We start from the raw sequence: 27,032 nt of genomic DNA on the forward strand, positions 1-27,032 counted from the left end.
CACCTGTGTGCGCGTTGTATCCCGTAGGTAGGCGTGTAACCTTCACCTTGTCCACGGCCCGTGTAACCTGCCGGGTGGGGGCGTGCAGCTGAGCATCCGCACCGCTAGCCCTTCCTGCCCGCCGGCCGGCCCGGGGCCCCGCCTATGCTCTTCACGAGGGGCCGCAGTAGCAACGTCACAGATTCTATTTTTGTAATCCTCGTATTTTTGTAGCTGCCCGTTTAGGAGACGCCGCCAGCCACCGGACCTGCCGCCCGCTCACGTCCGGGTGAAACCCACAGCTCGCCTGTCCGTCTCCTTCTCGATGTTCTAGAACCATTCCATTTCAAAGCACTTTCGGTCCAGCAGCCCTCGGGGAGGTCTCTTGCTTGCGCTGGGGAGGGGGGGGGGTCCTCGTGGAATGGTTTGGGACGCCCACGTGCTCGGGCAGACAGGATCGCAAGGCCAGTGCAAGTCGCCGCAGTGTTCGAGGGGGTAGTTTGGAAGTTGGGGCTCCGGTCAAGGAGGAAGGGTCGCTCTCGCGGTACCGGGACGGCGCCCCTTCCCCCGCAGAGAGGTTCAGGCTTAGGAATCCTTCGGTGCCCACCGGCGTTTGAAAGTAGGGGCCTTAAAGGTTCGCCTAGAGGACGCGTAGCTTAAGGGTTAGGGAGGTTTTTAAACACTAAAATGTATAATTTATAGTTGAGGCTAAAAGGAATATTTATTGCAGAGGATGCTCGTAAGGCCAGTAGGATGTGTGACGCGATGCACTCTCCCGATTCGCGCACCGCCCTCCGGCGGCAGGCTTAGCGCCGCCTGGAGAAGTCAGGTCCTTCCGCAGAAGGAAAAATCCCCGGAAAAACAGACACACGGATTCGGCCTGAATGGTGTTTCCCAACGTGATCGATCGGAGAGGCCTCGGTTCCAGGAAAGTTAGGGCGCTCGAATCAAGCTGTTCCCGCATGCTCTCATCCCCTGCTCCCCTTTTTTAAAAAATGTTAGCGACCAGTAGATGACTTGCACACCTTGGCTATGGACCTCTGTGTGATGCTAAGTAGGGAGTGTGGAGGGGTGGCCAGAGTGCCCAGGCTGGTGCTGGGAGGGAGTGAGGAGGAAGTGGGGGGAGGCAGGCGGGACCCCGAGGGACAGGCTGTGCGGCTCCGTTTCTCATTCGCTGCTACCGATGACTTTCCAGCCCGGTCTGGAGACACTCACATCGCTTCTCTGTTTCTCTCACATTGTGTTGCTGCTATTTGGAGGATCAGTCTTTCTGTTTTACGATGTCATGTACTGCCATGTTCTAGTTTTAATTTTCTCATAGAAAAAAAAATGTATTACGGATGCCTTTTTTTTGGTAGTATTTTTTTTTTTTTTTTTATGTGATCAATTTTGACTTAATGTGATTACTGCTCTATTCCAAAAAGGTTCCCGTTCCACGATACCTCATGTTTCACTTAGCGACGTGCGGACCAGCGGCCAGGTGGGGCCGGGCGCCGGGCTGCGGGCGGGCGGCCGCCCGGCGACTCTGAGGACCAGCCCGTGTCCGGGTCCCTCCCCTGCGCCCACTGTGCTGGGCTCTCCACCTGCCCTGGCGACCATCCCGGTAGTTTTTACGGCTGTGTTGTTTGCGTATAGCTATGAAACTTGCATTATTATATTATTATTGTAACAAGTGCGTCTTGATGTGCCGCTGAGGTGCTGTGCCCTGGACTGGGTCACCGGCCTCTGGAGTCCCTAAGTTCCAGGGGTGTTGGATCTGTTATGATGTCCTAGTGTCCTCTGTTCTGTCCACGACTGACCACGTGATGCTCATGTAAAGAGGCTGCAGATGTCACCGAAGCCGCCTGTGGTGCCAGGTGCCCACATCGCCCAGCATGCTGCCGAACCAAAAGGACTTGCCCCCTGGCGGCCCTGCCCAGTGGGCGGCTGGCATGCCCAGGCCGCGCCCACAGGAGCCCTGCTCCGTTTACCTCAACTGTCCTGGCTGCAGCACCCATGTCTGAACCAAACCTGGTCCTTGAGGGACAGCCTGTCCTAGGCCTGTCCTGGGGGGTGAGCGCTGTGTACTCTGAGGCCAGGGCAGGGTGGGAGCACGGCAGGGCCTGTCCCGTGACCAGCAAGTCTGTGAGGGTCTGGTGAGTGGGTCTTGTGTGTTTTGGGTGGCACACCGCGGCGTCTCCCAGCGTGGACATATAACCGGCACGTTTCCAGCGGAAAACAGTCTAGAAATAAAGTTGATAAAACCCCAGTGTGGTGCCTGCCTGTTTCGTGGGGTGGGGCCGGGAGCCAGGGGCGCGAGGCCTGGGGGTGACAGGCAGCCAGGATGTCTGGATCCTCTGGCATGGGGGCTGTCCTGTGCGCTGTGGGGTGCTTAGCTGCATCCCTCTCCTCTGCCCACCAGATGACCCGCCATCTCCAGCGTGGCAACCAGAAATGTCTCGTGTTGCCATGTGTCCCTGGTGGTCCCGGAACTGGTGGTGCTCGGCGCAGGAGGCGGGGTGCACCTGCTCCCCCGAGAAGACGGGAAGTGATTGCCTGTGGCTGGGGTGACGTGACTGCCTGCTGCCTGGAGCTGTCTTCCAGCCCACGTTTGGCCAGCTCGCCCTCCCAGGCTATTTGCAGATAGGAAAATAAATAAACCAGCCTCCACTGTCCCTCTCCTGGCACAAACTGCTGTTTGCTCTTGGTGAATCACGATCCTGCAGCCCAGGGCTCGTGGAGGGCACAGCACGTGTCAGCTGCATTCTGGTGGCCGTTCATATGGGCCAGTGACCTGGGAGGCCTGGTGGACACCTGGGACAACTACCTCTAGGTTTCAGGTGCATGGCACCAGCCTGTTTCCAACGGTGGGTGGGAACACACTGGGCAGGTGTCAGCAGCTTGAGCCCCAGCTTCCCAGAGCCTGGGAGAGTTCCCTGTGTCCTTCCCCCAGGGTCGTGAGGATTCAGAGTGCTCAGGAGCAACTCGAGCCCAGGTTACCCATCAAGGACGTCACTACTTGCTGTGGACCTGCCTGCCCAGGAGGGCCTTCCTCCTCTGGGGGCTTCCAGGGGGAACCCATGAGGTTGGGGTGGGCACCAGGGCTTCTGGGAGGAGGCACAGTGTGGAGGGGCTGGAATTGCTGCCCCAGGAGCCCGAGGGATGCTCCAAAAGGGGATCCCATGTGGCAGGAAGTCAAGTGACAGATTTGGAGAAGGCACCCGGAAGGCCAGGTGAGGGTCCACACCATCATGGTGGCTCAGCCCAGAACAAGCTAGGCATGCCAGCGCAGGGGACCCAGGGACACCTGTGGTCTCTATCCACAGACCACATGTGAACAGTCAGCTGAGCCGTGGCTCTGACACCACCAAGGCCGCAGATCATGCTGAGGAGCAGGCCTGGGGGAGGGGTCCCAGCAGGAAGGGCAGGGTCCCAGCAGGAATCGGAGAGGAAGGGCGAGCTGCCTGTGCAAGGCGCATGCTCAGAGGCTGGGCTGTGACGCTCCGTGACATCTAGTGTTTCCCGCACTGCAGATCTGTGCGGGCTGCCAGGCAGACAGAGTGGAAGGGAGAGGCCTGGACTGGACACAGCCCTGTGTGGGCCAGAGGCAAGGGGCAGAGGCCCTACCTTGAGGAGCTGTACAACCAAAAGCACAGAGGTCTGGGCCAAGCAAGGGGGTCCAGAGTCCCCCAAGGCCCTGGCTCCTTTTGGGAAGACCCCGTGGGAGGTGTCTGGAAGGCTCTTCCTTTCAGTGATGCCTTTAGGCCCTGACCTCAAGCCACCTACAGCCCCTCAGGCATCCGAGTAGCCTCATGCGGTAGCAGTGAAGGCCCATGCCTATGGCGAAAATAAAACCTAACCTGTTGGGGAGTTTGGTAGGACACATGGCCAGCATAACCCCCGCTGCAGCCCCATTGCTCTCACCTGGGCCTTCCCAGCCTTCCAGTCCACGTCCCTGCCTCAGATGGCCCCACCACCCCCGGCCAAACCCTCCTCGGGCTGCTGGCTCCTCTGGCTCCATCCAAGGCCCTGTGCCTGGCCCAGCTTTCCCCCTAACCCCCATCTCACTCCCTTTCTTCCCCCACCTCCATCTCCCCTCCCCTGACTGCCCTAACCCCAAAGTTTCTACCCATGGACCGCAGGGCACACCAGGCACCTTCTGCCTCCACTTCTGAGCCTGAGGAGCCTTCCCACTGCCTTCCCTCCAGGGCTCATGTCGAACCCCCGCAGGCCTTCCCCATCACACCTGCCCAGGCGTCACTGCCCTAGGTGTGAGCCCCCGGACAGGTGTCCTGCTCATGCTCTACGCCCCCAATTCCAAACTGGGAGGCAAAAACAGTGGTGCTGAGAGGTGGGAGCTGAATGGAAGGGGCGTGAGTGCTCCCACAGGGCACCCACATTGCTTTCTGAGTTACAGAGACAGAGATGGCCCTGCCTGACCCAGCAGGCGGGGGACAGACCCCGCCTTGTGAGGAGGTAGGGGCAGGGGCTCCCCAGGGGCCCAGGCAGAGCCAGAAAGGCCCTAGGACCTGGCTGGTGGGTGGGGTGGTGCATACGATAAGAAAAGTTCCATGCTGGGACCACGGAGGGGAGGGGAGGGGGGCCCAGAGCAGATGGCCACAGCTGAGATCACAGACGTGAGCACCCAGCCCCTGGGGGCCCTGCTGCAGGGCCAGGCTCCCCACACTCCTCTAAGCCCGAGCCCCGGAGCCTCTCGAGTCTGGTGGTCACACCACAAGGCCAATCCCAGCAGAGGGCTCGGTTGGGCCGCGTGGGGGTGCATCCCGCAAGCTGGGCGGCCTCTGAGCACACAGGGCTCTGTCATCCCAGGAATGCCTTTGATCAGGAGTTTACACCGAGGGGAAGCAAGCGAGGGGCCTCTAATCCGTTCCCACAGCCCCAGCGCCGGCCCCCAGCCCTGAGCTACACCAGGGCCCAGCACACAATAGGAGGGGGATGGTGGGCGGGCAGCTCCGGACTCGGCCTTGAGGCCCACATCCGGGGGCACTGTCCCCACCACCAACAGGGAGGGTGGGGGAGAGAACTCCACAGCCGTCCACTGTCGCAGCAGTCGGCCTGGAGCCTGTCAAAGACCATAGCGTCCATTCATCCTTCTAATTCCCAGCTGAGGCAGCTGCGACAAGTCACCGCAGGCTCCTGAGAGCCGCGTGGTCTGACCCAAGGACCCCCACGCTGGAGCCCGGCCACCCCAGCTCGTCGGGGGCGTTTCCCTTCCCTGGTCCCATCACAGAGGGTAACAGTCTCGGTCACTGAGCAGGGACTGGATACCAGGAATGTGTTGTGGGTCTAACATATGGTTTCTCCCTAAATCTTGAAACAACCCCCCAGGGGAGGGGAAGGGACAGGCAGGGGGCACACAGGTGAGTGGGGGGGCCCTTCGGAGCCCACATCCCCATCTCCCAGGTCAAGGGTCAGCACACTTGCCCATAAGGGCCAGATGGGCTTTGCTGGCCCTCGGGCTCCGTCCAACCCCCATCACTCAGCAAAAGCACCGCAGACAATGGCAGGCGAATGAGCTCCCCGGTGGCCAGTCAGGCCTCTGCCAAACCGGGTGGGGTGGGGGTGGGGTTCTGGTCCCTGTTGTAGATGGGCCCAGAGAGGTGAAGTAGCTGAGCTGGGGTCACACTACCAGGAACTGTGTCCAGTGGCCAGGTCTGTCTCAGGGAGCCTGCACTCCTATCATCGGCCGAGCTGCCTTGCAAAGAAAGGGCAGGTCTTCAGAAGGGCGCTTGAGGAAAATGCTGGAAGCCTTTACCTGGCTCCACCCAGAGGCCATGCACACTGCAGCCCAGGCAGAGGGACCTCTCGCCTCAATGTCCTGGGGCGGTGGTAACAAATGATTACCGACTGGGTGGCTGAAAACAACGGAAATCCTCCGTTCTCCAGGCTGGAAGCCTAAAATCAAGGTGTTGGCAGGGCCAAGCTCTCTCCTAGCTTCTGGTGGCTGCAGGCACTCCCCGAGCTCCTTGGCTTATAGTTGTATCGCTCTGATTGCATCCATGTGACCATCTTTCCTCTGTGTGCCTTGACAGAGCTGGGGTGAGCAGGTTCAGCTCTGCCTGGGGAACAGGGAATGGGAAGGAGGGCAGGGAGGGCCTCCTGGAGGAGGTGACCTTCACACTACTAGTTTTGTGAGCTTTCATGTGACCTCAACACGACCCTGAGACCATGAATTTAGAGATATCAAAACCTGTGATTAACAGGCCAGGACATCCTAGTTTCCACAGTTGTTCAGGTCCTTAATGAGTGAACTGAAGAGCCAGCCTGTGACTCAGGACACTGAATCACTGCGCTACTGAGTGATCAGAGAAAAGTGTGTACTGGGTTCAGTTGCCACAGGACACGAGGCAAGAGGAGGCAGCACCCCAAGATGGAGTACAAGTGACCGGTGAGGCTGGGCTCTGCTTGTACCAGAACTGAGGTCTGTCTGGGGCGACCAAGGGTCCTGGAAACTGGGTGTAGTTCTCCAAGGAGCTGGGCAGGCACAGGCCAAGTCCAGTGCCCAGAGACCCTGAGGGTCAGTGAGGCAGCCCAGCCCGTGTGGGGGAACAGAAGAGGAAGTGGCCGTGCACATGCCAACACCCGGCACGGGAGAGGCTGAGGTTGAGAGGAGCGGGGAGGGAGGGCCGCTGGGCAGGAGGGATTAGTAATAACTGCTGGCAGGCGGCGGGGCCTGAACATCGCCGGCACTGCTCTTTCCCAGTAATGGTTTCTACATGTGCTGATGAAACCCACGGACGGAAAGCTGCCCAGGCTGACCCACTGCCCGCCTTCCTTTGTACCTAGATCCCAAGTACCCAGAAACAAAGGCTTGGCTGGATGTCGCATGATGAATGGTCCCAGATGGCCTTTTGCTTTAAAATACGCTATTTATTTTTTCTCCAATTATAAAAGTAATACACATAAAAACAGGTAACAGAAGACACAAAAATCCACCAAGCACCAAGGGAAACAGCAGCACCCTTGACTCTCACTGCCTGGAGAACCCTGGTGGCATGTGCACCCCAAGGACCAGCGGAGGCAGGCAGTGCCCAGGCGGGGCGCATGGCACTGCGGGCTGCAGGTGGACGCACACAGCGCGGAGGGACAAGCACTAGCCTCGTCCTTCGGCGACCGCCAGTTCTTGCTCTCTCAGCACCCGGCAGGGCACGGAGGGAGGGAGGGAAACGTCCATCCGGCCTGTAGGGACTCCCAGCCCCAGGTCCGGTGACAGGAACCATGGCCTGAGCCAGGAACACGTTTCGCCAAGATGCCCTGGAACGACTAAAGACGAGCGGCCCACGGTCACCGTTCCATTCACTCACTTCTGTGTGGAAGCGCCGAGAACCCATGCACGATGCCGCTCAGAGGGACAGACCCGAGGGCTCCTACGAAAAAGACGCAGGCCGCGTCCTCATGTACAGCGCACAGCGGTAGCCTAAGGCTTCGTCTCCAGTTCAACACGTTCCCCCTTAACCACTTTTTTTTAAAAAAAATGTGTCTTTATTGATTTCAGAGAGAAGAAGGGAGAGGGAGATAGAAACATCACTGATGAAAGTCACTGATCAGCTGCCTCCTGCACGCCCCCGACTGGGGACCAAGCCCGCAACCCGGGCATGTACCCTGACCAGCAATCAAACCGCCATCTCCTGGGTCCTAGGTTGATGCTCAACCGCTGAGCCATGCCAGCCGGGTCCCATTAACCACTTTTAATGCTGCAAAGCCCCAGCCCCACCTGGAGCGACGAGCACATCTGGGCTCCCCAAGTCCAGCTGGTCTCTCCACTCGCCAGGTGCCCACAGGCCTCAGTTCCCTTCCCTGGGGAAGGGGAGGAGCCCCACCTCGTGGGCTACAGAAGGGATTAGATAAAACGGAGGCACATCACTTGGCACTGGCCCAGCTTCAGGTTCAGGAAATATCCCTGTGCTCGTCACTACTTCCCATCCACCTACCACATGGCAACCCTAGGCTCTCAGGTTTTGTAAAACTGCTCCTGAGCACCGAGTCCAGGCTTGGGGATCCCACCCAGAGCTAGCCCCAGTCTAGAAGCAGCTGGACCCGCCCCGCTGGATGTGACCAGGGAGGCCAGGGGACTCCGGCAACTTGAGCCTGGTGAGGGCTCTGCCAGGGCCTCACCCAGACCCAGGAGCGGACGGGGCTCCACAAAGCACAGGCCTGTGCAGGGGCCGTGGGGACACCCGGGCGACACAGGCGGGCTCAGGGAAGGGAGCCCTTTCACTGGCCAAACGGGAACCCTCCCTCCAGGACAATGAACGCCCCACCATTGTTTCCCTTTCATCAGTTTTAAACACTTAACGTACGGACATCTGTTCCTCTGTGTTTCGTCTTTGTTCATCTGTCATCCTCAAAACGAAAGTCCAGAACCTTCTGCACTAATTTTAAAGTCCGGCTGAACATTTAGTAATGAGCAAAGCTGAAAACACAAGAGAAGAGGTGGTTTTTATGACCTTGTGTATTTTACTCAGAGATGAGAGCACGGCTACCTCTACTGCAGCTTTGTCTAAGTCACAGGCCCTCACGGAAGGCGCGGTGCCTCTCCCCACACCGACCACATCTGGCTCTCGCAGCCCCCAGGCCACCAGCCAAGTGAGCATCCCTCCTGCCTTGGATAATTGAGGCGGACAAACCTGTTTAAATTTCCCTCTGATTCTGTCTAAGTCTTCGTGAAGTTTGGCATAAGTAGGGTCGTCATAGGGGAACTTCTGGATCATGCCGATCAGGGCCTCTAGGACCTTCATCTTTTTGCTGTGAAGCACAGATAAAGACTTTCAGTCCCCTGCACACGACAGGATCGGGTTAGGTAACGACCACCACACCTACTTAAAGCAATGGGCATGCTAACGGGCCATGTTCAGGAGGCAGATGACTCACTTTTTCATTACACTAAATAATAAGTGTTTACCTAGCAACCTGCTCACCCACACCCACGCCTCCACATCAAGTGCGCTGGGAGGTCAGATACACCTCTGTCCCAGCCCTGGAGCCAGGTGACTGAGGCAACCCCAGCAAGCCCGCCAACCACTGCTTCCCTAGGTCACACTCAGAAACAGACAAAACTAGACAGGACAGAGGCCGGGCATGATCAAGCCTGCTCTGGATCTGAGGAGTCCCCAGGACCTAGGCACTCTGCTCCCGGGGTTCAGCAGTGGGTGAACCAGCAAGCCCCCTCCCTGCAAGGGGCAGGAACGGGGTCTGCTGGGCGGCAAGGTGGTTCTGCATGGAGAGCAGCCCAGACCGAGACTGATCCAAGGTGCTCAGTTAGTTAACCTCTGAGCCTCAGCGTCATCAGAAAAATGGGGAGTGAACAGTGACTTCACTGGCTTTCCAGATCACAGAATCGATGGAAAGCACAGAACCCAGCACAGAATAGGTGCTCAATAAATGTAGTCTTCTCGCTTCCATGGGACCCTGGAGGCCAGGGCTCTCACCTGAGGCGGTATGGGGGTAGACACAGTCACATCCGCGCACATCTGGGTAATGTGCCACGAGGGATCCCGACGGGCACCCTCCCCTGGACCACATTTGATCATCTGAATGTCAGAAGTATGCTAGGATTTGATTAATGGGAATTTCAAAGAACTTATCCTTAAGGTGAATCAACAGCAATTCCAAGCAGCCAAGACTTCCTGAGAGCCTGCTGCGTTTGCTGGCTTTAGATACGTGCATGAGTGAGTCTGTGGAGGCAAACCGCTGTCCCAGGACCACCGTGGCCACCGCTCTGAGAAAGTGCAGAGTGGTGAAATGTCCAAGTACATTAATTAAAGCAACAAAGCACTCAGTATCCAGGGAGATCGCGGCAGAGCCCACACGTGGGAAACGGCTGCATTCCAACACAACGTGACCACCCCCACCCATTTCCACCTTTGCAAGTAGCAATTTAGTCTTCCCTGGTCAGGGAAGCTGCCCCGAGCACACCCAGAGAAGTCTGTGCATGTCAGGAGGGCGCAAACTGCTCACAGCCGCTGCAGCAGCAGCGAGGCTGCCAGAACCCCAGCCAAGCCTGGCCAAGTGCTGGTCGGCAATGCTCCACCAGGCCGCTCACAGGGCAAGAAAAGCTCCGGCCACCGGGTAAAGCATCACCGCTCAGTCTGAGACAGTGCTGTCCACGGCTCCTCTGGTGTAAAACCAGATTTCACTGAGTGATAATGCGGGCGGCAGGTCTTTCTCTCCTAACATCCTCGCTTGGGACATAAAGCAGCAAAGACGCTCTATCAGCTGCCCACCACTTCCTCAGAAGTGTACTGACCTATGGGAGCCGAGAGCTGCAGGCCACGCTGCGGGCCGCATGCTAAGGCTTCTAGGTTGTGCTTCAGAGACCCTCAGGCCTGCCGATGGGGTGGGGCGGCAGTGAGGCGAGCGGGTGTCCGCCTGCCCATGCCCACGCCGCGGTTCCTGCTCTGAGAGACAGAGTGGGCGTGGGGAACCCCTGCTCTGGGACAAAGGCTGGAGCCCTGGGTGTGGGACCCCAGGGCAACGTGCCTCCATAAGCCAGCAGACCTGGCAGGGGGAGGCTAGTGGAGAACACGAGTGTACCACCCCTTGTCGTTCATGGACCCAAGTGGAGAGCCAAGCTCAGTTCTGACTGCCACCCAGGGGTGCCACAGGCTGCCAGCCACATTCCCACCAGGTCCCTGCCACCCTGCACTCCAACTGATTCCTCAAAGGAAAATCCCCCAGGGGCACCAGAACCCAGTCAGTTTCCACCTATCTATGCAAATGGAGTGGCCCAGCGACCCACCAAGCCAGAGAGCAGGCCACCTCGGAACCACCACACTTAGCGGCAAGCACCCCTGTTCTTAAGTCTGAATGGGGGGGGGGCGGTCCAAGCTCCAGAAACTCAAAATATCTCAAATCAGACAAGTCACGTGATGAGAATGCCACCTCCCCTGTGCTGTCACCACTCTCCTCGCCCCTCCCAGGCTAGGCAAGGCTGCCAGGCATCAGGAGGACGTGGAGTGTCCTGAGTTGCACTCCCAGGAGCAGCAGGACAGCCAGACCATGGGGCCCTTTGCTTAAGGGTTTGTGCCCAGCTTCAGAATGAAGACAGATGTGATGGGGTTGTGGGGCTTCAGTGGGTACACACGTAAGTTTAAAAAGTCTACAACAGCCAACAGGTGCTTAGTGCCTCCAGTGCCAGGCACGTGTGAAACACATGAACGCGCCATCTCCTCAGCAGGTCTCATTGGCTGTGTTGAAAAGTTGGTGATGGTGAAGTCACCGTTTCCGAGCTGTACTCACACCGACACTACTATACTATCTGTCACATGTTTAGGGTACAGAAGAAGGAAGATTATAACCAATTTCATTATTTTACTGGCAGGGTATCCAAAGGCGACCAACTGCTCTAATGACGCCAGGAAAAGCCAGGGGCACACAACTCCTGAGAAGTAGGAACAACTGGTGTTTATCACACACGGAAAATGTGCCCAGGACTTCCTATTACGGTAGTGCCCCCTTACCCACGGGGAGGGGCTACATTCAAAGACCCCCGTTGGATGCCTGAAACTGCAGATAGTACCAAACGCTATGTATACTGTTTTCTCCCACATATACACACAGGCCTTTTCACTTAAAAAAAGCACCATGGCTTCTCCACAGCATACCCAAACTGCCAGCATCACCACCATTACACTTTGGGGCCATTATGAAGTAAAATAAGGGTGACTTGAACACAAGCACTGTGACACCAGGACAGTCAATCTGATCACCAAGATGGCTACTAAGTGACTAACTGGCAGGGAGTGTGCGCAGCGTGGACCCGCTGGACACAGGTGATCTGTGTCCCAGGTAGAACAGAGCAGGCCAGCACGAGACTTCACCATACTGCTCACAATGGTGCACAACTGAAAACCTATGAATTGTTTATTTCTGGAATTCTCCAGTTGACAGAAACTGCAGACAAGGGGGAACCACTGTACTATTTCCTGTTAATCCCATGACAACATTCAAGTTTGGCCTCATCATTTTCTCCATTTCACTGAGGAGAGACTGAGACACTAACTGCCCACGCTCACCCTATGGAACCAGAACACTTGGTCCACACACTGAAAAAAAGAGAAGTCTGAACTGTACCTGTCTTTCTCAGTCGCACAACCGTGCAGGAGGCCTCTCCAAGCGAACGCAAAGCCTTGGTAGCACCCGATCTGCGAATTCACAAAACATTAAGAGTGAAATTACCAAGTAGTTGACTCGCTGTGCTTAAGTTCATTACCAAGCTCCCCAAAGAGAGGCGGGGAGGGTGCTTGTACTGCTGCTCTAGGGGTATGCGTCCAGCTCGGGCATCGGACGTTAGGAGGCCACGTCATCAGTGGGGCGGCCTCTAAGCTGGTCCCACAGACAATGTCACCTGTGCCGTAATGTCTTGGATCACTCACTCAAGTGTCAGGACACTGCGCAGGCAACAGCCGTGGGAGCCAACTTACCAGTGGCTCTTCCAGCCCCAGTGGAGCCCTGGTTGACCTGACACGACCATCAGGAGACCCCGAGCTGTGACCACCCAGCTCAGATGCTCCTGGACCCCTGACCCTCAGAACCTGGTGGGAATCAACGTTTGCTGACTTAAACCTCTACGTTTTGTGGTGATTTGTTCTGCAGCAACAGCTATCTAACAGTCAGGACTGCCACCTCGACTGCGCTTAGGGTGAGATGTCCATAAGCAAGGGCCAGTGTAGGACGGAGGGCGGAAGAGAAGGGAAGGGATGGGAGGTTCAACCCAAATGAAAAGGGAGCATTTTCCCACAACACCCGCTCTTTGAGTGAGGGTTCAGCTGGCTAAAGACACGAGGGGGCACCGTGACCCCCGTTGAAACGTGGGTGACTGAGGATGCTCTTCTCATTCCCTGGCCGCATGACACATCATCCCCAGGAGCAGCACATGCTGTGGCTTCTGTGCTGAGAGAATCCCTCTGTCAACATCCTGCCTCGTCTGTTGCCATTTTAAGAGGCCTGAGTGCTGGCTCGATCACACTGACCGTCAAAGCCCGTTATAAACTGTACGTGAGAAGGACTCACTTCTGTGTGGGGGGCCCCACTTACCTCGGACCCGATCTTCGCTCCATGTATTGTGCCGTGTTGTCTTCCTTCCATTATACCCAGACTACTGCCTTCTTCATAGCCTTCCTGGTACCCTTCCCCGTGAAACCTGGGACAAAGGAGAAGCAACCTTGATCAGACAAGCAGAAGAGCATCCTTCCTGGAAAAACAGTTCACTCCACATTACCCAGACCCGGTAAGAAATGGCAAAAAAGGCACAGAACGTAAGTTAGAAAACGCAGTTTCCAATCCCAGCAGTACCCCTTCCTAAGTCTGTCTTCCTCTGCAATGAGGGGCATGGCTTCACTAGTGATTCCCAGGCCTGGTGGGGCGCCAGGGACACACGGGGAAATTTCAAAGATACGAATTCAAGAGTCTCACCCCAGTATTCAGTAAGTCTGGGGTCCCACCTAGGAACCGACTTTTTGAAACCTCCTGGGTGACTCCGGCCTGCGAAGTCGTGAGAGTCTGTAAGATACACCACTCAGCCAATAGCTTCAAAAGCTCGGGGTTACATACGGGGCTCTCCATCACACCCGAGCAGACAGGCCCAGGAAAATGCCATTAGGCCGCCAGGAAACGTAGGTGACTTTGGGGCCTGGAGCATAATACTGGCTCCGACTTTGGGGAGGCTCAGCAGTAGAAATGGCACCATTTAACCTGCAGCCACTTATTGCTGGGGCTACTAATAAGGCAGAGTGTCCCGCCTGGATCCGGCCTATTGTGTGGGTGCGGCCCTGGCCAGCGACCCTGCCTCATCTGTAAGGTCGGGGGAGTAGCAGAAGCTACTAGAATAGATAATGGGGGCGGGGGGAATCCGTCAGTGTTGGATTCACAATGGGCTCCAAATAAATGTCGGCGGCGCCTGACGGACATCTATTGCTGTCTCGGGCACAAAGCAAACTCACAGCTCCCCCCGGCCACCCCCGGGGGCTCCGGAGGGAAAAGGGACGACGTCTGACATTTATCAGCCCGCCCGTGAATGCTGCCGTATGTCCCACCACGAAGGAACAAGGAAAGGGGGCAGTGCCCAGATGGCAGGGGCCTGTCCCCGCCGGGGAGGGGCGTGCCCGCAGGGCCGAGCAGATGCCCGGGGCGGCCCGGCCGGCGGGGGCGGGCCCGGGGGGACCAGCTGGGCACGTGCCGCCCGCCCGCCGCGCCCCGCCCCAGCGCCCGGGAGCAAAGGAGCATCAGTAGCACCTCGGCCCCGCACGTGCCCGCCGCCTTCGGGGCCACAGAGCGCCCTCCAGGCCCACGCCCGCCGGACGCCAGGCCCGAGCGGCCCCCGCGGCGCGGCAGCTGAGAGAGGCGCCCTGACAGGGCGGCGACCCACCTGTCATCCGCCATCACGATGGCGTCGAACAGGTCCTGACTCCCGGCCATGGCGACAGCCCGGCCAGCCCCTGCCCGCGGCCTGCGCCTCCCGCTTGGGCACCGACCGACGCGCCGCTTCCGAGAAGCAGCCTACTTCCGGGGACGGCGGCGCGGGGCAGGCCGGGAAACGACGGCACGCCGGAGGGTCCAGGAAGCGCCGGCGCGGAGCCAAGATGCGCACGCGCGGGGGTGGTGCTGGGCGGTGCTGGACCTGGACGAAGCCCCGCCCCTGGCGCTCGCAGCCCCGCCTCCGACTCTCGCAGCCCCGCCCCCGGCTCGCGAAGCCCCTCCCGCGGCTCTCGAAGCCCCGCCCCCGGCCCCGCGGCCCCGCCCCTGGCTCTCGAAGCCCCGCCCCTGGCCCTGCAGCCCCGCCCCTGGCTCTCGAAGCCCCGCCCCTGGCCCTGCAGCCCCGCCCCCGGCTTCCGCTGCCGCGCCCCTCGGCTCGGTGGCGGGCAGGTCGGTCCCAGCGGGGACCCTCCACGTGGCCGCGGGGCGGGAGCGTGGCCGGTCTCTCGGGTTTACAAAGCCGAGGCTATGGGACGGGGTTGCCCAGAGGGGCTCGGGAAGAGCCAGGGAGGAAACCGGGGGAGCGGGGCTCGGGACCCGATGGCTCTGCCCGAGGGGTTTGGGGGAAAAAGTTCCAGGAAGGGCAATTCCCGGGTGGGGACAGGACCCCCACCCCCACCCCCGCGTTCACTGACCCCGACCCCGACCCGCAGCCGGACGACAACGTCCGGCAGGACTCGGACTTCAGACCCTGGCCGAAAGTGCCACCAGGGCCCGGTGAACAGCGCCCCGGGGCCTGCGCGCCCCGGTTCCAGGACCGCGCGGCCGGCGGGGGGCGCGGGGGGCGCGGGGGCCGTCCCAGCGCGGGGGGGGGGGGGGTCAGCGTTGGCCGCCGCTCTTGACGTCTCAAGTTATTTGAAAACTGGAAGAGAAGTTTCTATGCACCTTTTCTTTTTCCTGCTGTTGTTTGATTTTAAAGCAAAAGCAGAGTAATTCACAATCCCTGCAGAGTCCAGAATCCAATCGTACAAGAAAGGGGGTTTGTAAGAGCAGCGGCGCCCCCAAATCCAGCCGGAGGCAGCCTTCCCCCCCTTTTTAAAAAGGAGGAGCTAGGTTTACGTCTCCCATTTGGTTCCATGAGATACTGTCTGAACACGGTTTGTAACAAGGTGTCTTCACCTCTCGGGGGCAGTGGGACAGAGACGTGGTGCTAGAAGCATCCTGGAGAGGAAAACACACCTGAAACAGGTGGGCCGCTACCGGCCGGCGTCCTCTCCGAGGCCTCCGCCACCGCAGGAGCGCAGGGAACAGAAGCAAGAAGACTCGGGACCAGGGCGAGGACACCCCAGTGTCATGATTGGTGGGTGTGACGCCCATGCAGGAACCCCGAGAAGCCTTTAAGGCATTCTCAGGATCGATAGTAGAGTTCAACAAAACAAAAACACACAAACCCTTGCTTTCTGTTCTGACAATAATTACTAGTAATTATTAGGAGTAACCTCCCCTTGAACGGGGAGAGTGCCGAATCCGCTTTCCAATACTCACCATAGATCGCTTAGAAACGAGATCTGAGCGGGATCTATAGGAAGAAAACTGCAGCCGAACCCTGACCCCAGATGGGCACCCACGCAACCAAAATTCCACATGGTCCGGGGAAAACGCGTCGAAATTCTAAATTTCATCTGGGCGGATAAATTGGTAAGAATAGCTAAGGCGCTTTTGAAAAAGTGATACGGAGAATGTAGACCAGACATGAAAACGATAAAGTTTTGATTAAAATATTGTAATATGTTGGTTCAAGGAGAGACAGATGAATGAAATAGAGTAGAATGGCCTGGAAAGGTGACATAAAACCTTCTCACGCGAGAAAAGCAGCGCAGGTTACCGGGAAAGGAGTAGGGATCAGCCACTGCAATGGAAAAACGGGCTGTCTGGGAAAAGTCCAGTTCCACTTATATCTCCCAGCCTTCGTTGAAATAGTTCGGGACAAGTTAAAGAGTTAACTTTGTTGTTGTTGTTGTTTTTAAATGACATTTAATGATCTAGATGTAACACTCAGGTGAGTGTGGAGATGGACCTGGAATGTCCATGGAGATGTGAAAACCCAGGGAGAAAATCACAACGGGGAAACCTGTATGTTTTCCTACATGGAAATGCAAGCTTTGGCACGCCAAAAGTGGTAATAAAATCAGAAAGCAAGGAACAATCTGGGGACATATTTGTCATAAATATTATAACTGAAGGAATACTATTTCTGGTTTATAAAGAACTTGTGCAAATGGGTAAGAAATAAATGCACCCTCACAGGAAAAAAAAATGGGCCCAGGAAGTTACCAAATTCACAGAAAAGAGCAAGGGCTGGCACACAAACCCCAGGAAAGCGCAGGCTGGCTGACCAGTGATCCAGGGAGTGCAGATTTATCAAAAGAGGAATATGATGCCGGCTTTACCTTGTGAAACAGTTTCAAAAAATTACTCCTTTCTAGAATGGAAGGCGTTATCATTGCCCGCAGATGCATACGTTAATGCCACCTTTCAGCCAGGCAGGAATGGCTCTTTATGTTATTTTTTTAAATGTATGTTTTATTGATTTCAGAGAAAGAAACATCAATGATGAGAGGGTCACTGATCCGCTGCCTCCTGCATGCCCCCGGCTGGGGGTCGAGCCCGCAGCCCGGGCATGTGCCCTCACCGGGAATCGAACCGTCACCTCGTGGATCCCAGGTGGATGCTGACCCGCAGAGCCACGCCGGCCAGGGCTAAACAATTATGTTTTTAAAAGTAATGAAAGTAAGCCCTGGCCGGCGCGGCTCGGTTGGTTGGGCTTCCTCTCAGGCGACAAAAGCTTGGTTCGCTTCCGAGCCCGAGGCCTGGGTTGCGAGCTCGAAGCCTGGGTTGCGGGCTCGGTCTCCGGCTGGAGCCCATGCGCAGCGCTCGCTACTGGAAGTTTCTCTCTCTCTCGCCCTCTCCCTTCCACTCTCTCTAAAAATCAATTAAAATATATTTTTTAAAAAGAATGGCAGTGATAGTTTTCACAGACGGTCGCCGTGGGCTCTCGCTCCAACAGTGCTCGGATGAACCCCGAACCCGGCGCTGGACCCAAAGCAGCCAGCGCCCGGATCCAGCCCAGCGCCGCCTCCTCCCGGCGCCCTGGCCCGGGGACAGCCCCAGGCCCGCGGCTCCAGCGCCGGACAGCCGCCTGCTGCCCACCGTGATGATGCCAATGCCGACGCCGACGACAGTGCCCATGCCAAGGACGACCGTGACCAGGTCCGCGCAGGTGCGCCAGGCCACCACGAGGACTCCGAGGCCGCCATCACCCGCCAGACCAGCTGCAGCTCCCCGCTTCCTGCGTCTCCCGGCCCAGGTCTCCGACTCTGACCGCGATGAGGCGATGCTGCTGCGATGAAGCCGCTTTGAAGAACTTTCCAAATACTTTCCTCACCCGTCCTGAGGACAGGGGCATGCTGAGGGCCTGATGGAGCTGCGGGACCAACGAGGGGGGCGAGCCCTCCTTCAGGACATCAGGAAACCGGACCCCACGGCCCGGAGAAGGGGCCGGATGCCACGGGGTGTTCCTTACACTCGGGAAAAAGCCCCCATCAGTCACCACTGGACTTGCACAAACTGGCCACTGACAAAAATGACCCTCACTTGCGTGGCTTCACTGAGACACACCACCTGGATGAGCAGGTGAAATCCATGCAGGAACTGGGTGCCGGGAACCACCTTGCCCAGGTTGGGGCCCCTAAGCCTGGCCTGGAGGAGTGTCTGTGACCAGCGCTCCCTGGAGACTGAGGAGAGCTGAGCCTGTGCTGGGTCCCCATAGCCTGGGGAGGGGGGGCGACTGCCTGGTCCCCAGAGCTGTGCCTGCATGTGGGGGTCACCTTTTCCTTTCCTATAACCTGTCCCAAATCACCCACTCCTGACTTCTATTTGTCCCATTCCTTCAAATACAGCATCTTGGTCCCAACAAGAAAATGTGGGCCCAGCAACAAGTGAACACGGGCTTTGCCGAGACTGTAGAGTTGCAGCCACTGCTCAGCTTCGCCTTCTGCCTCTTTCCTGAGCAGCCCGTCTGCACCGTGAGACGAGCTTCTCTCACCAGCATAACCAGTCAGCTATATTTTTTGGAAGAGGAAATTAAATAGGCTTTGAGTTATTTTGTTCCTACCATGTCTTTTCACTGTTAGTTGATTTTGTTCATAACGAAACAGAAAACATCCGGGACGTGGGAAAGGGGGCCAAACAAGCCGGCAACCAAACCGCTCGCCCACCTCCCCTGGTCGCCAGTTGACTTTTGCTAATTTTGTTACCTCGTTTCCTTGGATTTTCACATAAAAATAATCTCAGGATGGAGTAAAAGTGGGTATCCAGTTGTTCGTATAGAAAATAGTACAATAATTAATAATAATACTTGCATAAACTCTGTTTCGCAGACTCACAATTACGGGATAAAACTCATGGACGTAAAACCTCGCACAGTGAAGCCTCAGAAGGACAGACGGACTTGGGGAGGGGCGTCCGGTAGCAGAAAGTCCGCCACACAGCCAGGGAGGCTGCCCGCGTGCGCGCGTTAAAAAACGGACAAATTAGTTTTCCTGTTTTTACTTATGTAGAATCATTTGCGTAATTTAAACTAAGTGTGTATGAAAAGTTTAACTTCACAGAAAAGTGCTCTGTGTTACTGTAGTTTTAAATGTATGCTGAACGGGTCTAGTAAGTGCCTGCGCTCACCAGTCGCCAGGACTCAGCACATGCTCAGGAGCGGGCTTCGCCGCTGGGCGCGGGCGCGGCGCTCCGGTGCCAGTCTCCCGCCCGTTGTTCCGGAGCGCTGACTCCTCGACTCAAGTATCTAACTATAGTTGTAGATGTGTGATATTTATTTATGTGGCGAAATTAATACAGTGTTTTTTCCAACATATAACCTATTTGCTAAGATTTGTTAAAAATAATAGTGAATTAATAACAAAAAGTAACCTATTAATTTATTATAAGCAAATCTTGGTTAAAAACATTTTTAAATTAATAGGGTGTTAATTTTCCAGGACATACAGGCTGGAAATTTTGTCCTTAAAATCCGAAGTCTGCTAAATCGAGGTCGCTGAACTCGAGGTCCCCTAAATCGAGGTCCCATAAATCCAAAGTCCGCTAAATCGAGGTCTCCTAAATCAAGATCCCATAAATCCGAAGTCTTCTAAATCGAGGTCCATGAAATCGAGGTCCCATGAATCCGAAGTCTTCTAAATTGAGGTCCCCTAAATTGAGGTCCCATAAATCTGAAGTCTGCTAAATTGAGGTCCCCTAAACTGAGGGTTTACTGTACAGCCCTGCCACAGTGGCTGGGTTGTTGAGCACTGTCCTGTGCACCAAGGGGTTGCCACTTGGATTCCTGGTCAGGGCAGGCGCCCGGGTTGCGAGCTCGATGCCGGGTTGCGAGCTCGATGCCGGGTTGCGAGCTCGATGCCGGGTTGCGAGCTCGATGCCGGGTTGCGAGCTCGAGGCCTGGGCTGCGAGCTCGCTCGCGGGTCGGAGCGCGTGAGGAGCTCTGGCTCAGGGATGTTTCCCTCTCTTGTGGATGTTTCTCTTTCCTTCTCACTCTCCCTTCCTCTCTCTCTAAAAGTCATAATAACTATATATATATACTTAAAAAATGACAGCGACAGTGTTCGCGGAGGGCCGCCCTGGCTTCTCGCTCCAACAGTGCCTGGGTGAACCCAAACCCGGCGCTGGACCCAAAGCAGCCAGCGCCCAGATCCAGCCCAGCGCCGCCTCCTCCCGGCGCCCTGGCCCGGGGACAGCCCCAGGCCCGCGGCTCCAGCGCCGGACAGCCGCCTGCTGCCCACCGTGATGATGCCAATGCTGATGCCGACGACAGTGCCCATGCCAAGGACGACCGTGCCCAGGTCCGCGCAGGTGCGCCAGGCCACCACGAGGACTCCGAGGCCGCCATCACCCGCCAGACCAGCTGCAGCTCCCCGCTTCCTGCGTCTCCCGGCCCAGGTCTCCGACTCTGACCGCGATGAGGCGATGCTGCTGCGATGAAGCCACTTTGAAGAACTTTCCAAATACTTTCCTCACCCGTCCTGAGGACAGGGGCATGCTGAGGGCCTGATGGAGCTGCGGGACCAACGAGGGGGGCGAGCCCTCCTTCAGGACATCAGGAAACCGGACCCCACGGCCCGGAGAAGGGGCCGGATGCCACGGGGTGTGCGTTACACTCGGGAAAAAGCCCCGATCAGTCACCACTGGACTTGCACACACTGGCCACTGGCAAAAATGACCCTCACTTGCGTGGCTTCACTGAGACGCACCACCTGGATGAGCAGGTGAAACCCATGCGGGAACTGGGTGCCCGGGAACCACCTTGCCCAGGTTGGGGCCCCTGAGCCTGGCCTGGAGGAGTGTCTGTGACCAGCGCTCCCTGGAGACTGAGGAGAGCTGAGCCTGTGCTGGGTCCCCATAGCCTGGGGGGGAGGGGGACTGCCTGGTCCCCAGAGCTGTGCCTGCATGTGGGGGTCACCTTTTCCTTTCCTATAACCTGTCCCAAATCACCCACTCCTGACTTCTATTTGTCCCATTCCTTCAAATACAGCATCTTGGTCCCAACAAAAAATGTGGGCCCAGCAACAAGTGAACACGGGCTTTGCCGAGACTGTAGAGTTGCAGCCACTGCTCGGCTTCGCCTTCTGCCTCTTTCCTGAGCAGCCCGTCTGCACCGTGAGACGAGCTTCTCTCACCAGCATAACCAGTCAGCTATATTTTTTGGAAGAGGAAATTAAATAGGCTTCCAGTGATTTTCTTCCTACCATGTCTTTTCACTGTTAGTTGATTTTGTTCATAATGAAACAGAAAACATCCGGAACGTGGGAAAGGGGGCCAAACAAGCCGGCAACCAAACCGCTCGCCCACCTCCCTGGTCGCCAGTTGACTTTTGCTAATTTTGTTACCTCGTTTCCTTGGAGTTTTCACATAAAAATAATCTCAGGATGGGGTAAAAGTGGGTATCCAGTTGTTCGTATAGAAAATAGTACAATAATTAATAATAATACTTGCATAAACTCTGTTTCGCAGACTCACAATTACGGGATAAAACTCATGGACGTAAAACCTCGCACAGTGAAGCCTCAGAAGGACAGACGGACTTGGGGAGGGGCGTCCGGTAGCAGAAAGTCCGCCACACAGCCAGGGAGGCTGCCCGCGTGCGCGCGTTAAAAATCGGACAAATTAGTTTTCCTGTTTTTACTTATGTAGAATCATTTGCGTAATTTAAACTAAGTGTGTATGAAAAGTTTAACTTCACAGAAAAGTGCTCTGTGTTACTGTAGTTTTAAATGTATGCTGAACGGGTCTAGTAAGTGCCTGCGCTCACCAGTCGCCAGGACTCAGCACATGCTCAGGAGCGGGCTTCGCCGCTGGGCGCGGGCGCGGCGCTCCGGTGCCAGTCTCCCGCCCGTTGTTCCGGAGCGCTGACTCCTCGACTCAAGTATCTAACTATAGTTGAGGATGTGTGATATTTATTTATGTGGCGAAATTAATACAGTGTTTTTTCCAACATATAACCTATTTGCTAAAATTTGTTAAAAATAATAGTGAATTAATAACAAAAAGTAACCTATTAATTTATTATAAGCAAATCTTGCTTAAAAACATTTTTAAATTAATAGGGTGTTAATTTTCCAGGACATACAGGCTGGAAATTTTGTCCTTAAAATCCGAAGTCTGCTAAATCGAGGTCCCTGAACTCGAGGTCCCCTAAATCGAGGTCCCATAAATCCAAAGTCCGCTAAATCGAGGTCTCCTAAATCAAGATCCCATAAATCCGAAGTCTTCTAAATCGAGGTCCATGAAATCGAGGTCCCACAAATCCGAAGTCTTCTAAATCGAGGTCCATGAAATCGAGGTCCCATAAATCCGAAGTCTTCTAAATCGAGGTCCATGAAATCGAGGTCCCATAAATCCGAAGTCTTCTATATTGAGGTCCCCTAAATTGAGGTCCCATAAATCTGAAGTCTGCTAAATTGAGGTCCCCTAAATCGGGGTCCCCTAAACTGAGGGTTTACTGTACAGCCCTGCCACAGTGGCTGGGTTGTTGAGCACTGTCCTGTGCACCAAGGGGTTGCCAGTTGGATTCCTGGTCAGGGCAGGCGCCCGGGTTGCGAGCTCGATGCCGGGTTGCGAGCTCGATGCCGGGTTGCGAGCTCGATGCCGGGTTGCGAGCTCGCTCGCGGGTCGGAGCGCGTGAGGAGCTCTGGCTCAGGGATGTTTCCCTCTCTTGTGGATGTTTCTCTTTCCTTCTCACTCTCCCTTCCCCTCTCTCTAAAAATCATATATATATATATATATATATATATATATATATATATAAAATAATGACAGCGACAGTGTTCGTGGAGTGCCGCCCTGGCTTCTCGCTCCAACAGTGCCTGGGCGAACCCAAACCCGGCGCTGGACCCAAAGCAGCCAGCGCCCAGATCCAGCCCAGCGCCGCCTCCTCCCGGCGCCCTGGCCCGGGGACAGCCCCAGGCCCGCGGCTCCAGCGCCGGACAGCCGCCTGCTGCCCACCGTGATGATGCCAATGCCGACGCCAATGACAGTGCCCATGCCAAGGACGACCGTGACCAGGTCCGCGCAGGTGCGCCAGGCCACCACGAGGACTCCGAGGCCGCCATCACCCGCCAGACCAGCTGCAGCTCCCCGCTTCCTGCGTCTCCCGGCCCAGGTCTCCGACTCTGACCGCGATGAGGCGATGCTGCTGCGATGAAGCCGCTTTGAAGAACTTTCCAAATACTTTCCTCACCCGTCCTGAGGACAGGGGCATGCTGAGGGCCTGATGGAGCTGCGGGACCAACGAGGGGGGCGAGCCCTCCTTCAGGACATCAGGAAACCGGACCCCACGGCCCCGGAGAAGGGGCCGGATGCCACGGGGTGTTCCTTACACTCGGGAAAAAGCCCCCATCAGTCACCACTGGACTTGCACAAACTGGCCACTGACAAAAATGACCCTCACTTGCGTGGCTTCACTGAGACACACCACCTGGATGAGCAGGTGAAATCCATGCAGGAACTGGGTGCCGGGAACCACCTTGCCCAGGTTGGGGCCCCTAAGCCTGGCCTGGAGGAGTGTCTGTGACCAGCGCTCCCTGGAGACTGAGGAGAGCTGAGCCTGTGCTGGGTCCCCATAGCCTGGGGAGGGGGGGCGACTGCCTGGTCCCCAGAGCTGTGCCTGCATGTGGGGGTCACCTTTTCCTTTCCTATAACCTGTCCCAAATCACCCACTCCTGACTTCTATTTGTCCCATTCCTTCAAATACAGCATCTTGGTCCCAACAAGAAAATGTGGGCCCAGCAACAAGTGAACACGGGCTTTGCCGAGACTGTAGAGTTGCAGCCACTGCTCGGCTTCGCCTTCTGCCTCTTTCCTGAGCAGCCCGTCTGCACCGTGAGACGAGCTTCTCTCACCAGCATAACCAGTCAGCTATATTTTTTGGAAGAGGAAATTAAATAGGGTTCGAGTTATTTTGTTTCTGCCCTGTCTTTTCATTGTCAGCTGCAAGGAGGAGAAGTGGCCCCGCGGAGCGCAGGACATGGCAGCCGCAGTTTCTCCAAAACTGTGATCTTCGCATTAAATAAAGGCTTAAACGAAAATGGGAACGTCTGAGTATCAGCAGATACCAAAACTGCAGGGCCCAGCACAGAGTGGTGCCCAGGGCCAGGTCTTTGAATGACCAGGTGAAAGAACCCAGGTGGCGGGCGCAGGTGGACCCCAGCCTTGGGAGGCCAGCAGGGCGGTTAGCCCCAGGTTTGCCCACAGCCCCAGCCATGCCCACGGGGAGGGAGGCCCGGTAAAGGCTTTTCTCTGCAGAGCTGGGAGTCCTTTGACCGGAGCGGGCGCGCGTCCCCAGGTCCTAGCCGAGGGGGTGGGAGCGCGGGGTGGTCAAGGGCTGGTCCGGCGGCCGCCCCTCCTCCCGTGGACCCGAGCGAGGGCGCGGGGGCGGGCGCAGCTCCCCAGGGCCCCCCCTCTATGGGGGAAGGGAGAGGAGTGCAGGGCTCAGGACCCCCTGGCACAGGCAGGCTCTATAGGGCCCCCACGTCGGGGACACCCCTTCCTTTCCCGGTGGCCTCAGCTCGGGACCTCCAGGGTCCGCCTCCCCGGAGCTGTGGCCTGGCCCCGGACCCCTCTCCGGGCCCCCTCCCCCTCCCGTGGCCCCCGCCCTCCGCCCCATCCCGGGCTCCTCCCCGCAGTCAGGAGACCCGTGGAGCGCGCTCTGCCACTGGCTCCTCGGCCCACCGCCCCTCCCCGGCGGAGCGCGACCTCCGGAAGGCGCCGGGCCGCTTCCCGGGCTGGGCCACGTGGGGCCGGCGGCTGGGGGCTGGGCGTCCCCCGCGGCCGCGCGTTTCCTTCCGGCCCTGCTCGCGGGGGTGGAGTGGGGCGCGGGGGGATGGGAGGTGCTGGTCCCGCCGACCCGCTCCCGGGCTCCTGAGATACCCGCTCACCACGTGGGCGTGAGTGGGATTGCGCTCGTGCCTCGGTTTGCCCACCTGCAAAATGGGAGGGTGGGTTTCCTGGCACGCGGGAAGCAGAACAAAGATACGAATAAATGTCCTAACTAGAGTGGGCTCCCGATCCGGGTTCAGGTCGGGCTGCAGAGGGGAGGGGCGCGCCTCCCTGCCCCCTCGCGCTCCCCCAGGGTCCTGTCTCCGAGGCTCTGTCGCCTCCTGGGTGGCTGGTCGGCCAAAGTGGGTGCGTGGGTGGGGGCCGCGCCCCGGGGCCAGGTGGGTGCCCACCAGCAACCCCTTTCCGGGGCACCGCGCGCAGAGCCGCGTCCGCGCCCTCGGGGCAGCGCGCACCCGCCCCCGGGGCCCCGCTGCGCTTCAGACCCGCCCCCGCCCCGCTGGTGCGGCCCCGGGTCTGCGCTCCCGGCCCCCCAACCCCCGCAGCCTGGGCTCCTCGCTGCCCTTCTGTGGGTTCTAGAACATTCCTCCCCCGATCCTTCCTTTCCCCCTGGGGCGTGATAACCATGATGGGCACTCACCGTGCAGCAGGCCCTTTTCTTCGGTTATCACTTGTCATTAATTCTTGAGGCTGGGGGGGGGGGTGCGCTACGGGGCTCCTGGCTCCTGAGGGGCAGGCATGGCAAAGCCAGCAGGCGGCTGACCACCCCAGGCTGGCCACCAGCCGAGTTGTAGCCGCCTGTCCAGCCCTCACTAGAGGCCGGCAGGAGGCCCTGGGCCACCCGCTCAGATGTCACAGGTGGTGAGAAGAAACTGCCCCCCAACACGTTACCCAGTTCTGCGGGGGAAGCAGGATTGTGGAGCCCTGCCCCCAGGTCCTGGGACAGCAGACGGCACTGGGGTTTGGAGCTTTGCCATCAGCCTGCTTCGGTCTGGGTCCCCAACTGCCCTCCAAGCTCTCAGACCCCTCACCCAAGGGCTGATGTTGGGGTCTAGGCTTCAGCTGGGGTCCCCCATGCCGGCTGGGACCCAGGGGCCACAGAGTTGGGGCAACTACAACAAAGATAGTGGCCTCACGAACTCCCCAGCCTGCCCTGGGTCTCAGCCCTGGCCTGCGAGGACCCCATCAGCCCTCCCTGGGGCTGGAGCCCCCAGCCTGAGCAGGCGTCTGTGGAGGGCCACAGGTGGGCCTGGCACCCTCACCCTCCATCCTGTCTTCCCTAAAGTAAGGTGAGCTGCGTGGTTACCAGTCTGACTGTGCCCAGGCGCGCATCACACCTACCCTGGATCAACTGAGGGTGCCATCGGCAGCCTCTAGGAAGATTCTCAATGTGCACTTGCTTCCAGCACAGCAATTCCACTCATGTCTGTCCCTCTGCGGTGGGTTAAACAATGGCCTGAGAGGTGTCCAGGAGATTTCTAGGGGGCGGTTGGGGAAGCATCCAGCACCCTGTGTGCCCCTCACAGGCCTGGTATGGAGGGCACATCCACCTGCGGCTGGAATCCTGTGTGGGTTGAGGTGGGGAAGCACTGGGCACTGAAGACCCTAGTGGGACCGGTCAGGTAGGAGGGACCATGAGGAGGCCAGAGGGGCTGGAATGGAAGGGGGGAGGGGGGAAGGCAGGGAGAGGAGAGGGCTGGGGCAGGGGGGCATGTGCCCTTGGGACCACAGCGGTGCCCATGTATGTAGCCTTGGGCAGGGCGGCCTTGGCTCAGCCTGAGCTTCCCCGGCTGGTGCAGCCCAGCCGGTGTGGCTCAGTTGGTTGAGCTTCATCCTATGCGTCAGGCAGTCTCCAGTTCGATTCCTGGTCAGGGCACATGTTGGGGGCTCGACCCCTGGTAGGGGGTGTGCAGTAGGCGGCCGATCAGTGTTTTTCTCTCCCTCCTCCCTCCTTCTCTCTGAAATCAATGAAAACATACTAAAAAAAAAAAAGAGGTACAATGGAATATTACTCGGCCATAAACTAGAACAAAATCTTGCCATCTGCACCAACATGAATGCTCCTAGATGGTGGCGTGCCCAGTGAAATAATCGGACAGAGAAAGACAGACACCGTATGATTTCACTTATATGTGGAATCTAACGAACAAATTAAAGGAACAAAACAGAAACAGACTCAGACACAAAGAACAGACTGATGGCTGCCAGAGGGGAGGGGGCTTGGGGGGCCGGGTGAGGAGGGAGAT

At 57.5% G+C, this 27,032-nt stretch overlaps 1 protein-coding gene across 2 annotated transcripts; it reads right to left on the reverse strand.

Annotated features, from left to right (window-relative positions):
* Positions 1–6,832: 6,832 nt before the first annotated feature.
* LTO1 (LTO1 maturation factor of ABCE1) lies at positions 6,833–14,502 on the reverse strand. 2 transcript variants are annotated; one of them, XM_081155644.1, is made up of 6 exons: positions 14,345–14,492; positions 13,015–13,120; positions 12,052–12,122; positions 8,607–8,724; positions 8,280–8,392; positions 6,833–7,346 (listed from the first exon to the last, which is right to left on the reverse strand). In XM_081155644.1, the coding sequence occupies exons 1-5, from the start codon at positions 14,392–14,394 to the stop codon at positions 8,324–8,326; spliced, it is 414 nt and encodes a 137-aa protein (XP_081011770.1). In that variant the 5' UTR covers positions 14,395–14,492; the 3' UTR covers positions 6,833–7,346; positions 8,280–8,323. The 2 variants fall into 2 exon arrangements, with proteins under 2 accessions (XP_081011770.1, XP_081011769.1); XM_081155643.1 differs by having other exon boundaries at positions 6,833–8,392; positions 14,345–14,502.
* Positions 14,503–27,032: the final 12,530 nt, after the last annotated feature.

This window comes from Miniopterus schreibersii, assembly GCF_964146895.1.
Source record: "Miniopterus schreibersii genome assembly, chromosome: 12".
NCBI classification, from domain to species: Eukaryota; Metazoa; Chordata; class Mammalia; order Chiroptera; family Miniopteridae; genus Miniopterus; species Miniopterus schreibersii.

What these genes read in the sequence shown, in the direction of transcription:
- LTO1 (XM_081155643.1), bottom strand. Translation starts at nt 14,394, where the DNA reads ATGGCCGGGAGTCAGGACCTGTTCGACGCCATCGTGATGGCGGATGAC. An exon ending in GAGCGAAGATCGGGTCCGAG is followed by an intron (nt 12,123 to 13,014) that starts GTAAGTGGGGCC and finishes GTGAATTCGCAG; the next exon opens with ATCGGGTGCTACCAAGGCTT. An exon ending in TCAGAGGGAAATTTAAACAG is followed by an intron (nt 8,393 to 8,606) that starts GTTTGTCCGCCT and finishes TTGTGTTTTCAG; the next exon opens with CTTTGCTCATTACTAAATGT.